We start from the raw sequence: 12,868 nt of genomic DNA on the forward strand, positions 1-12,868 counted from the left end.
AAATTTGTGGATCCTTAGTATACATAGGGTGGGGACACGTTGGCTCAGTGTCGAAGACATTGAGCTTGTCAATCAGAAAGGTTGGCAGTTTGGCGGTTCGAATCCCTAGCTCCACATAACAGAGTAAGCTCCCGTTACTTGTTCCAGCTTCTGCCAACCTAGCAGTTCGAAAGCATGTAAAAATGCAAGTAGAAAATTGGAACCAACTTTGGCGGGAAGGTAACAGTGTTCCATGCACCTTCAGCGTTTAGACATGCTGGCCACATGACCACGGAGATTTAAAATGGAGATGAGCACCACCCTCTAGGAATGACTAGCAATATGTGCGAGGGGAACATTTACCTTTTAGCATACATAGAATATTGTTTTAGGAATGATTGGACAATCCATTTTTAGTTTGATCCTGCATCATCAGCGCTCCATGGAAATGTAGTAAAACCTTGCACATTGACTATTATATCATAGGAGGGCAGGACAGGTATAAAAACACACCCTACACTGTTCATCCTGCTTAATCTTAGCAACAGGTTCATGGCAGTTTTATCTAACTCATCTTGGATCAGAGAAATAAAAGAATTATCTGTTCAGAGCACTAAGTTTCTTTGTGCTTCCTATTGAATTCCAAGTACAGCTCCACTGGCTGCCACTTCAGAAAATGCCTTTCTTTTTCTCCAAAGAACTTTCTGATAGTTTGGTTGCAATTCCAAATGAATGGCATTGTACTGGTTTAATTTTGGGTAATTTCACTAATGGATGAAATAAGCCTGCTTGATTTAAATCTGCACTTGGATAAGTTTCATTGAAAACTAAAGAGATTAAAAAATGCCCATTGAATAAGATAGTCTGACAGCTTTTTAGATAGCTATTGGCTACCAAATCTAGGCTAGGATGGTCCAAATAATTGCTGGATGACAATAAAGATTTTTCGGACTCTTTGCACTGCCATGCAGTGATTATCTGGATATCTGTAACCCAGATAAAGTTTCCCTAAGGTTGATTCACAACAGTGATCTTCAACTGAGTATAGGGGTTAATTGATTTTATTTTGTTTTATGTTTGTCTTTGAGTCAGTGTAGATTCTTGGCAACTGCCTGCACGAGTCTCTGCAGTTTTTCTGGAAAGATTTCAGAAGTTGTTTGCCATTGCTTCTTTCCTAGGGCTGAGAGATAGTGACTGGGCCAATGTCACCCAACTAGATATGAGTATAAGGTGAGGCTAAATCTCACAGTTAATCTTTTCAAGATTTGCTCCCTAATCACTACAACAAACTGGCTCTTTAATAGGGAAATGAAAAATGGATAGCTCGTTTATTTTCATAGAAATTGCATGATATGATTTCAAAATCTTTTCTGTAGTATAGTCATTATGTAACTCTAATGGCAGATGATGAATGTAATTTTCTTTAATAATAAGAAAGGGAATCAAAGATTTACTTTTTTATCATCTTGTCTGGAATTGAGGGTTTACTCAATTCAGTCTTAGAGTCTTATGGACATAAAGTATTTCAGATTCCTTTCTACTAATGAAACAAAAAGTGGTATAAATAGTACCAAAGTCCATGTGGAAGTAACATCTAATGCAGTGGTGGGTTCCAGATCCAGTTGCAACCGGTAACTGGCGTCCTCCACATGAATGCGCACAGTGCACGCAGTGTCTTACCTTCCAGCGATGCCTCTGCAAGCCTCCGTGACGCTCCAGCTGCTCGACGGAGTGTTGCGCAGGCGCTGTATGCACCATGCGTGTGCGCAGAAGCACCAAAGGCTTTAAAGATAGGTAAGGTGGGTGGATGGGTCCTCCAGAGCACTGTACCAGAACGATACCCGGTGCTCCGGGCAGGCTCTGGTACACCCATACCAGGGTGTACCGCCTGCAACCCACCTCTGATCTAATGCTATACAAGTGGAATTTTTATTCATTTGTCCCCAGCTTCTTAAAATCTTCAGACAGCTTGTGATCTAAAGCAAAATTTGGGCCAGAGAACAGCACAATGCTATAGAGTAGACTGAGAAGAGAAGAAAAGTAAAGAAAAAGAAATCCCCAAAGAAGGAAATGGCAAACCATTTCCATATTGCTGCCAAGGAAACTATATTTACATGTCCTTCAAATAATTAAGTTTTGAGTTCAACTTGGGTGAGACTTGACTTTATGTTGAGAAGAAATCTGTTCCACTGAGGCCATTCAGTTAGTGGAAACCCTTTGCTTGGGTATTGTTAATATCCATTGCTTCCACCATTGTTTTCTTATTTGATATCATAAGCAGTTTCTTCTTGGAACAAGGAAGCATTACTGGTTGCTTTACATGATAAAACATAATAACGAAGCAGATTATTTTAATCTGCTTTTGATTAAGGGAAATAATATGCAAAATCTATGAAATTTGTTCAGCACAAGTCATATTAAACCTCTTGAAACCAGAATGCTAAAAATTTGAATTTTACATTGTTATAATTTTAAAAAAATCTGCATGAATTTTGAAGATTGGTTGCTGAACCACACTGCCATTTTTAACTTTAATACAATTTTATTACAACATTTTTATCTCAACTTTCAATGTTGCATGATGTGAAATTAGGTTGGGCTAAGGGATCATTGATAGAGATTTTTTTGTCTTAACTATTTAGGAATTTGAATATCTTCGTCTTACTCCATCATATTGGTTCCATTGCTTTTATTTGACTTATTGTTACGATTCTAGGATGGAAGAAAATTGTTTTGCTTTTAGATCTCCTTGACTTGTTGAGAGTTTAGTTTTTTGCATGCTAGCGTTACCAGACAATTATCCAATAACTCAAAACGCTTTCTTGAAAATACTCTGGAATCTTTAAGTAACATAGAATTCAACCGATAGAATATTGGGAAATTAGTTACATCACTTTTAACTTGCATGAAATAAGCTGTTTTTATGTGCACAGGGATTTTAATTTTTTTTCAAAAATTTATTCTTTGATATAGTTTAAGTCTCTCAATTTTTCAATTTTATTGTATTTTATATTTGCTCTTTTCCAGGTATTAGAATAAATTAATTATGTAAATGTATTAATAAAATTTATTTATTTACAAATAAATGAAAGCATCTTTTTTCTTAACTATTTCATGAATATATGTAATGCAGATGTAACCTTCAAAATTATGATAGTTGAGTGAGGATTTCCAGAGAAGTGAAACCATAATTGACATTGCTTTGGAAAAAGCAAGTCCCAAGTTCCATTTTTAAAAATTGCCTTTGAAAATTATCTGTATTCATTGTAGCAAGACTGCCAATAAGGTCGCCAACATTGCATGCATTTTTAGATGAATAACTATACTGAAGGGGGGGGGGGGGAAGTGTCAGTGAATCTTCTAATTCAGAACAGTGTTAGTTTGTAATTTGCAAAATTTTCTTCGCACAAGCATCCCTACCGTAAGGTAAAGAGAATTTTTTGAAAAACTTGTATTTGATATTCTTGCACCTTACCTGAAATTCTTCTCTTAAACAGGCATTGATATTCTGAAATTGGTAGCTGCCCAACTTGGAAGCCAGTGGAAAGATATCTACCAATTCCTGTGCAATGCCAGCGAGCGGGAGGTGGCAGCTTTTGCCAATGGATATTCTGCAGACCATGAAAGGGCTTATGCCGCTTTACAGCACTGGACTATCAGGGGCTCTGAAGCTAGCCTTGCCCAGCTGATCAGTGCTCTCCGCCAGCACAGACGCACAGATGTGGTAGAGAACATCAGGGGCTTGATGGAAGATGCAACACAGGTAATATCTACATTACTAGTTATGTGCATTAATATTCAATGCTAATCCAGCGGTGGGGGTACAGAATAGCCTTTTGCAGCACAATTGTGGTTCCTCTGCTGGTGTGATCCTCTCTCTTATTAAAGAATAATTGTGAGGGGGGGCAGCAACACAGATATTTTGTTTGTTTTTCTTGAAATCAAGCAATTGTTTTCTCCAAACATCTTAGTACTGACTCCAGGTCACTCAAAGTGCAGGGAATCTGAAGAAGTGGAAAGGCAACACTGTAGGGTATTTTTTTAAGGCAGCAAAGCTTCCTCCTCCCAGTTTTCCAACTTTTGTATCAGTTCATCATGCTATATTCAGTATGTGAAATGAATAGACCTGAAATAATTCCAGCAGACATCGGTGGAACCTTAATGCACTTAAGCAGCAGGTTAAATGTTTTGGAAATCATGTACATATTAGTTAGTTGGCTAATATGGAAATGTTCGATCATTTGTCCAAATGACAAAGGCATCTTTTTCAATATTGTGGCAGTTTTAATTTCTCTTCCGCTTTTCTTTATCTTCTCTTTTCTCTGTATCAAAACAATTTGATGCTTTGCTTTATCATTGTATGTTATCTGAAATTTGTTTTAGAAGAGCTTGAACGTGTAGGATTTTCAGCTGTAATCTTATCACCATCTACACACTAAGAATAGTTTCTAGTCCCTTGTTTTAAATAATGAATGGCTTTGCCTCACCATGTTATGCCCTATAAACATATTTCTAGGCTCATGCAAATCATGCAAAATACTGTGGACTTTGTACATTAGAAGTAGCTGAAGTGCCTGCTCTGGTGGAGAGGCTAGGTTTAATTGAGGACTACAGTAGGTCCTATCACAAGCATTGCAGTCATAAAATAATCACCACTGATAATTATACTACCAGTATTAGTAATGATTGTATCATATTATATACCCATGTAGACATTGGCGCTCTCCAGAATGTAACAGCTTATAATCACAACTTGTGCATTAAGAGTCTCCCATTTCATTACCAAAACGTTGCAAATTCCTAATTGTTTTACTTACCATAAATGATGTACTATCAGTATACCAGCAATGTGAACTTTGCAGAAGTCAGAGGACTAAAATAAGACAAATGCTCAACCTCCCATGGAAAAACCTTTGTAACGAGCAAAAGCAGGAAATTTTTTTTTGCAAAATAAGAGTGGGTAAATGTATGTAATTCATTGCAGAATTCAAGTGAAAGGAGAATGCAAGATATGACAGAGATACAAAATTAACGTTTCTAGTGATAATATAGAGGGATCACTTATTTTCCTCCATAAAGAAATAATAGTGACTATGGATGTGATGTTTTGATAGGAATCTATCCCACTTTGCACTAATGGGTTCATATTGGTGAGAATACCCCAGCAAAACACCCCTGGGTTGCTGGAGAATCATGCTAACATTTCAATTCTCATAGTTTGATAGTGTTTAAAAACGAATGAGCTTTAAGCTTTTTTACAGTAGCAATGGATTATGAGAGTCATTGCCTGAGTCCTTAGCAGCTGAAAGCCAGCTGCTTTTCATCACTGAACTCTCATATTTTGCTTTCAGTAGCTGTATAGTCAGCATGTATAAGTGACTGGTTTCGATGTTACTGAGCTTCTGAAAACTCATGCTGCACAAAGGCAATAATGAAGAAAGCATGTGGCTGTCTGATATCTTGCAGAGTTACAGAAAGTTATTCCCTTCTTGGCAAGAAATAAGATATCCAAGATGAAAACAATTTACTTTCATCTCTAAAATAAACACTCTTAATCAGGACAGTTTACAAATACTTCAAATACTAAATACTAAAATTGTAAAATGAACAACAATTTTGGTGAAAGCACAAACCTTTGTATACAACGAATGAAAGTAACAGTTACAGTGCCAAAAATGTTATCAGAATGCTCAGCCAATGCAACGGTCCAAAATGAGGCACATTAATCACATTCTTAAAAGCTGAAAAGATGGATAGTTCACTATTTGGCACTGAAATACAGATAGGCCATGAGGTCCTGAAAAAATATTTCATTAAACCCATCATGTGTTGTTGGGCTATTTATTCATGTTAAAACCTGTGAGAAAAAGGAACTGGCCATTTTTGAGCCCAATGTGTAGAAAAACATCTCCTTTTGATCATAATATTGATATCCAAATTCTGCAAACTAATAGGGAATCATGCAATCTTATACTGAATATTTATTCATGTTAATGGAAACATTCAATATTCTACATTCAGTGCTGTTATCTATGATTATCATAATACGTTTTTGGTTTTGTTTGATTTAAATACTCAGCAATATGTCCTTTCAGTTGAATTTTTTAAAAAAATGCTCAGAGCAGAAACAAATAAAATAGCAGAAATAAAAAAGAGAAATTCAAGATGATAGATTCAGCACAATTTCTTGGCTTAAAAATAGAACTTTATTGATAGGAAATATTAATCAAAACACAAATCACTGTTGAAATCATGGTTGAGTCAATTATGGCTTGTGTTCTACTGTACCACTTCCTGTTGAATTACTACAGTTCAATAGTATATCTCTGCCACCACCCCTGCAGCTGTCAAACACCAGAACTAGAAGAGCACTTGAATGTCACCATGGTTGCAAAAAATTATCTCATATTTTGCTCAAATTTATGAAGAGCCAAGATCTGACAAAGAAACTTTCAGAAAAGCAGTTCTTAATTGAGATAATTTTGTAATCTCATAGTTTATTTTCAGACCAAAATGTGGAAATGGACTCACCCAGAAGCCCATTAAAGATCCACATAAATCAAATGTAATCTTAATGATATCCATATAATTATGTAATAGGCACTAATTGGTCTGAAAACAATATTGTTCCTTTAAAAAAGAGACATTTAAAAATTTAATGAGCAAGCTTTCTCTACTGCATTGCTTAGAAATTCTACTCCCCTGTCTATCCAGGAAGAATGAAATCATGTTTTAAACTTGTCCCCCTGAGGAATATTTGTTCAATAATAGTCCAGCAGTTTTTGATTAATCTTGATTTGGTTAATCTTGAAGATAACAGAAGTTCTAGCAATTCTTATATTGCCATTAGATTGAGGTGGGAGTGAATAAGCAGCATATAGTATACACCTCCCCAACCCAAACTACTTGTCAAGGATTCCTATCTATAGGTTGTTAAAATAAAAGACAAAAATGTCAATGGAAAATTTGGAAGTAATAAGAACAATCTAAAGATTGATTGATTCATGGAAATTGGGAGCAACCTTTGATATGACTGGAATCTACTGATTTTTTTTTTGCAAAGAAGAACAAGTTTATTAAAGTCAAAGACTAAAATATAGGAGTCTCATATATGATGCGTTGTTATCCAGTAATAATTCTTCCAATAATATGTGCAAAAAAAGGCTGACAAAATTCTGACAAATGCAATTTTTGTCTGAATGGTAAAATGAAATAACATTTCTTGTACATGAAAAGAAGTATTTTATAGCTTAATCTCCCTTAATCTCCTTTGCAGTTGATTTGAGGTCTGTGATAAAAATTGATAGGTCAGATGATAACAATGATCATTCTCAAGTGTTTGTCAGGGCACCAGCTTTGCCTGATTTGTATCCCTCAGATAATAGTGTTTGTTTTTGGTTATGCTTAGCACTTAAATAGCAGGCATTTCAGTGTTTCACAATAGAACAATGGTTCCCCATAGTCTTCTGATGCCTACATAGCCTCTTTGCTAGGTTAAACAACTGTGGGATAATAAAAAAGGAAGTGACTCACAAGTATTATGATCAGGATTTGCTGAAGCTGCAGCTGGGTCTTGAGGTGTAACCATAGTGAATCAAAACATTTATCTGTGAGTCTGCTCTGTATTATGCACTTCATTGGAGCTGTTCGTACGATATGGTGCCTTATCCTGAAAATGAATTCTTAATGAATTCTTCCAGCAATCCTAGTTATATTAGCTAATATTTGTTCATGAATATATTTGAAATACATGCCTATTGCTCTCAGTGCAGTGATGTCATTAAATCTCCCCATTTAAATTTCCTGAAAAGAAATGAGTACTAAATATAGTCAGTTTTGGTTGGATTATGCTCTTAATTCCAGTTTTTGTTCATATTCTATCACAACATTCTGGAATACTGTGTAACATACTTTCTATTGTGTAGAAAGAAGTTTGGACAACATACTTCTTGCTTAACTGAATAGTGTAAGAAGCCAAAGGAAATATAAATTATTTTATGGCATAGCATAATTTCATCATGTCATAAGTACTAAAGGATTGGATGGGCCCTTTAAACTACCCTTATTTTGAGAGTTGTTTTCATTTATTGGTTAGAAAATTGTACAGTTTTTACAGAACTACACTTGCCCCTTTCCAGCAAAGCTAATTGGGTATTAAGCTAGAAAATAGAGGAATTAGGCCACTAATCTCTACAGTACTGTAAACTGTCTTTAAAGTCTTACCAACCTCTTTTTTCCCTATCATAATAATTTTGGTAGAATACAGACAGTTCTGTTCCATAATTTCATTGTCTTCTAGTTCCAAATGAAAAGTCACCCTGGGTTGGATCCTGCTCCATCTACTCATTGTCTAAGTAAAGATGTTCAGAATTTATTGCAAATATTTCTTTACCAATATTTCTCAAGGATAAGTGACATGCATTGCATATAGTCCTCATCATGCAAATGCTTTTTGAAAACAAGTATAAGGTGTGATCCACAGCTGTGTCTTTTGAAGTTCTTAAAACCCTTTATGATCACAGCATATATGTATATATGTATGTATGTATGTATGTATGTATGTATGTATGTATGTATGTATGTGTGTTACAACCCCCTGGTATGCCCAAATATTGGAGGGAGCTCACTACTCCCCCTTTCAAATTCCAGTAAGGGTATGGCTAGCTGATGAGAGCTAAATAGCTTGAAATAGATCTATACTAGTCTCCCTTTATTTATTTATCAGCATAAATACAACACACACACATAGATAGATAGAATTGTCCTAACAATCTGCGTTCCAGGTGTAGTTATAAAAGAAACAGACATTGTGATCTCTGAAACTTTAAAATATATTGCTCATTAAGCTTAGCCACTGCTAACATCAGAGTGTAAAAGCCATTAAAGAGATACCTGCCTTTATACAATGTTAATCAATTTGGCCACTGCGTGTGTCATAGGCCCATCCACCCGCCTCCCACCTGTAATTAGCTTCGTTGTTTTTACATCAGGCATGTTAATCGATGCTCCTATTCCTTCCTCCCTTATCGAACACAGCTTGGGCTGTTCCTCCCCAGGAAATAATACTGAGCTGTCTGATGTTGATTTAATAGCATTCTCTGTGGGAGGAAGCCCACAGAGCTTCAAATGTACCCCTACTGCAATAATTAGTCTTCTAAAAAACTTTATTATGAGTGTTGCATCATTGACAGTAGTTGAAGTGTAAGTGAGCAGATAGCAGTTGTTAATTTTTTTAAATCTTATTATGGATAAGAAAAAGCTATAAGCCATTTAAATCCAGTACTACTTTCCCCAAAATATATTTGTAAGCGAGGATGAGAAAGAAAAGGGTGTAATCCAAAACATGACAAACAGAGCAGATGGCTTTTACTGTATCTGGTAAAAGATCTATTAGTTGTACAGTTCAGAATGAAAGAACTTCAGACAATTCATAAAGATCCGGTCTTATTGATTTCATTAATAAAGGAAAATTGAATGTTTCCTCCATTTTTCCTTGCTTAAACTTGATTAATGAAATTCTAAATGAATATTGCTTCCTTGGTTAAGAGTTTCAGTTGACTTTTTTCCACTAAAAAAATTAACTGCAAGATTAAAAAATACATGTATGCTACTGAGTTACATTATATTTATTTTAAAAATAGTTTGAGTTTATAGTACATCAGATTTGAATGGAAATGGGTATTTCAGAATTCATGTTAGCAATCCTTAAAATCAATCATGTCTTGGAAATTACTGTGCAGCTCTGGAAGATAGCTGCAGAATTCTAGAAAAAGACACTTTTGTCTTAAGGAGATGCTGAGAGGGTCCCCATGATAATTTCAGTTAAAAATGTTCGATGAAATGTGTTTATTCTTGACAGTAATCAGAGCTTTATTATTCAACTGAATTATTTCAGAATATCCAATTTTTTTTCTTAAATCTGAATAAAACATACTAGATCAGATTCCTTTTAATCAAAGAAACTGCAATATTTACTGCAAAATCCGTATCATTGACTTTAGGATTCCCCAGATTTACTATTTTTTCTGTATTATTTCATAGTCAAAGGAGTTATAGCAATTCCCTGTTCTTCTGGAATTACTAGAAGTGGCAGAATAGGAATTTCAAAAGTATGTCAAACTGCTCATTTTATTTTAAAAAAAATACTCTGCCACAAGAGGTAGCTTTTATGAGGACTTCAGAGTATCAGTCTCCATAAAGTTATGACTATGTACATTCTGTTATACAGAAAGGGGTCTTGTTCAGAGCTTGTGGAAATCTTCATTGCTTTCTTTCTGTCTCAGGGCTACTAGATCCCGCTGTTTGTCTTCCTCTTAGCTCACAGTTCTTAACCTCATTTTCCTCTGCTACTATTGCTCACTGTGCCAAAATATATTTCATAGTTATTAGAGGTAATTTCATAGAATCCTCTTTTTGGGAAAATATGTTCAAAAAACATGTTTCAGAAGACAAAATTTTAGACTATATTTGTGATTCTCATCCTGTTTATTGTAAATATAAAGACTAGTCTTATTTTTATCCATAATGGAGATATTTTAATGTTAGGAAACTCTCTTTATATTCTTCAGATTTTAGGTGTCATTAGATACTTGAAGATCATGCCATTAAGTCCATTCCCTTTTTCATTGTTCTTTCAAAAACAACCCTCAGAGTGGTTTGGACTTGAACGTGTTAGGATTAATAGAATAATAGTTGGAAGGAACCTTGGAGGTCTTCTAGTCAAAGATCATGCTGAGGCAAGAAATCCTATACCATTTCAGACAAATGGCTGTCCAACCTCTTCTTAAAAACTTCCAGTGTAGGAGCATTAACAACTTCTGGAGGCAAGTTGTACCACTAGTTAATTGCTTTAACTGTCAGGAAATTTCTTCTTAGTTACGGTTTGCTTCTCTCCTTGATTAGTTTCCATCCATTGCTTCTTGTCCTGTCTTCAGGTGCTTTGGAGAATAGCTTGACTCCCTTTTCTTTGTGGCAACCCCTGAGATATTGGAACACTGCTATCATGTCCCTATCACCACCAGTTTTTCTTTTCATTAATTAGACATAGCCAATCCTAGCAACTGTTCTTTATGTTTTATCCTCCTCTGCACTCTTTCTAGAGTCTCAGCATAATTTTTACATCGTGGTGACAAAAACTGGGTGCAGTGTTCTGAGTGTGGCCTTACTAAGGCATTATAGAGTGGTATTGACATTTAACGTGATCTTGATTCTATTTCCTTTGTTGATGCAGCCTTGAAGTGTGTTGACATTTTTGGCAGTTGCAGCTACTGCTGGCTCATATTTAAGTGATTGTCCACTAGGACTCCAAGATCCCTCTCACAGTTACTACTATTGAGCCAGGTACCACCTATACTATGCCTGTGCATTTGGCTTTTCTTGCCTAAATGTAGAATCTTACTTATTTTACCATTGAATATCATTTTGTTAAATAGCGCCCAATGTTCAAGTTATCAGGTTTTGCATAGATGTTAATGTGATTAGTAATTAATTAAATGAAATTTGGAATTAAAGTAAAATTTTGATTCTGAATTAATTGATTTTTTAAAGTAAGGGATAATACTTGTGTCAGGCTTTTAGAGAAGAAAGGTGGTTTTACATCCTGGACATTAGAAAGTTGCAAACTAGGTGTCAGATCCGTGAATCTGCCATTCTTCGGGGGGAGGGAGTGGGGGGGCATACTCCCTTTAGACCTTTCTGCCCTTCTCTCCAATATATCCTATACCATGTAATTAATCGCTTTATAACTGCTAGCCTGGCTCCTAGAGGCCAGGCACTTTCTCACCTTTTGGGGAAAGGATAGGGAGGGAAAGCCATGTGAACTGCATCATTCAGGAAGCAAGCCTGAGAAAGATCTGTTTGAGATTTAATTAAGATCATCTTTATTCTTAGTACAAAATGAAGTAATAGAGAAAACTGTTAAGGCCCCACATCTGTGACCTTTTACATGCAAAATAGGTAAGCTATATTTTTTATTTAAAACCTGAGGGAATGGGTTGAATATCACATTTTCCTGCTGAATCCATTTTTCTGCACAATCCTAGTATTAATATATTTTGCTACCTACTGTGTTCCACCGTGCAGACATAAATATTAGCAAGCCCTGTTTTTTTTGCTTTCAAGCAGCAAGTATTATGCTGCATGGCTAACCTCCTGCTTTCAGCATGCAGTGAGATCCATTGCATCTCCATTGGACTGACATAGTTATCTGTAAACAAAAAACTGCCATTTGTTCAACTATTCATTTTAAAAATGGAGTAAATCATACTTTGATATTCTTGTTTTTTAATAAGTCACAATTCAGACATCATGGAGAACTGTAAATCTGTTCAAAATCAAAATCTGTTCAAAATCTTCTCCCCCCTATATGTTGACAGGTAAGCAGCCTGTTCCCCATGATAAATCAGAAGCATAAGAAAACCCCTTGCAGACCAGACAAAGACCTACCATATTTCCCTGAAAATAAGGCAGGGTCTTATTTTCTTTTGACCCCCCGAAATAAGCACTTGGCCTTATTTTTAGGGAGGTTTTATTATTTTTGAGGTGCAGGAAGAGGCGAGCCTGGTCACCTCATGGCAGCTGCTGTGTTGCAATATTTTTGGGGAGGGCTTATTTTAGCGCTTGCGCTCAAAAGCCCGATTGGGCTTATTATCCAGGGATGTCTTATTTTCAGGGAAACAGGGTATCAAATCCATAATTTAGCATGAAATGAAATGAAATAAAAAGAGTGTAGTAACATTCTCCCATTGGAACTGAGGCATAATGGTTTCAGAGATAAACTTGATACCAGCTTTTTAGCACATAAAAGTATCTTCCCGTCTGCTTAAATTTCCTGTTATCACTTTCATGATACACATTTTGAAGATTCAGATACAGTAAACTGTTACTGTAA

The 12,868-nt window shown here is 35.7% G+C and overlaps 1 protein-coding gene across 1 annotated transcript in view; it reads left to right on the forward strand.

The window, feature by feature from the left end:
- The window catches only part of TNFRSF21 (TNF receptor superfamily member 21), a 41,357-nt gene that overhangs the window by 16,308 nt on the left and 12,181 nt on the right, over positions 1-12,868 (forward strand). Inside the window, exon 4 of the mRNA XM_081942914.1 lies at positions 3,477-3,742. Within this exon, the coding sequence (XP_081799040.1) occupies positions 3,477-3,742 (266 nt within the window). The remainder of the gene's footprint in view (positions 1-3,476; positions 3,743-12,868) is intronic.

Source organism: Natrix helvetica, assembly GCF_964273705.1.
Source record: "Natrix helvetica genome assembly, chromosome: 2".
Classification (NCBI taxonomy): Eukaryota; Metazoa; Chordata; class Lepidosauria; order Squamata; family Natricidae; genus Natrix; species Natrix helvetica.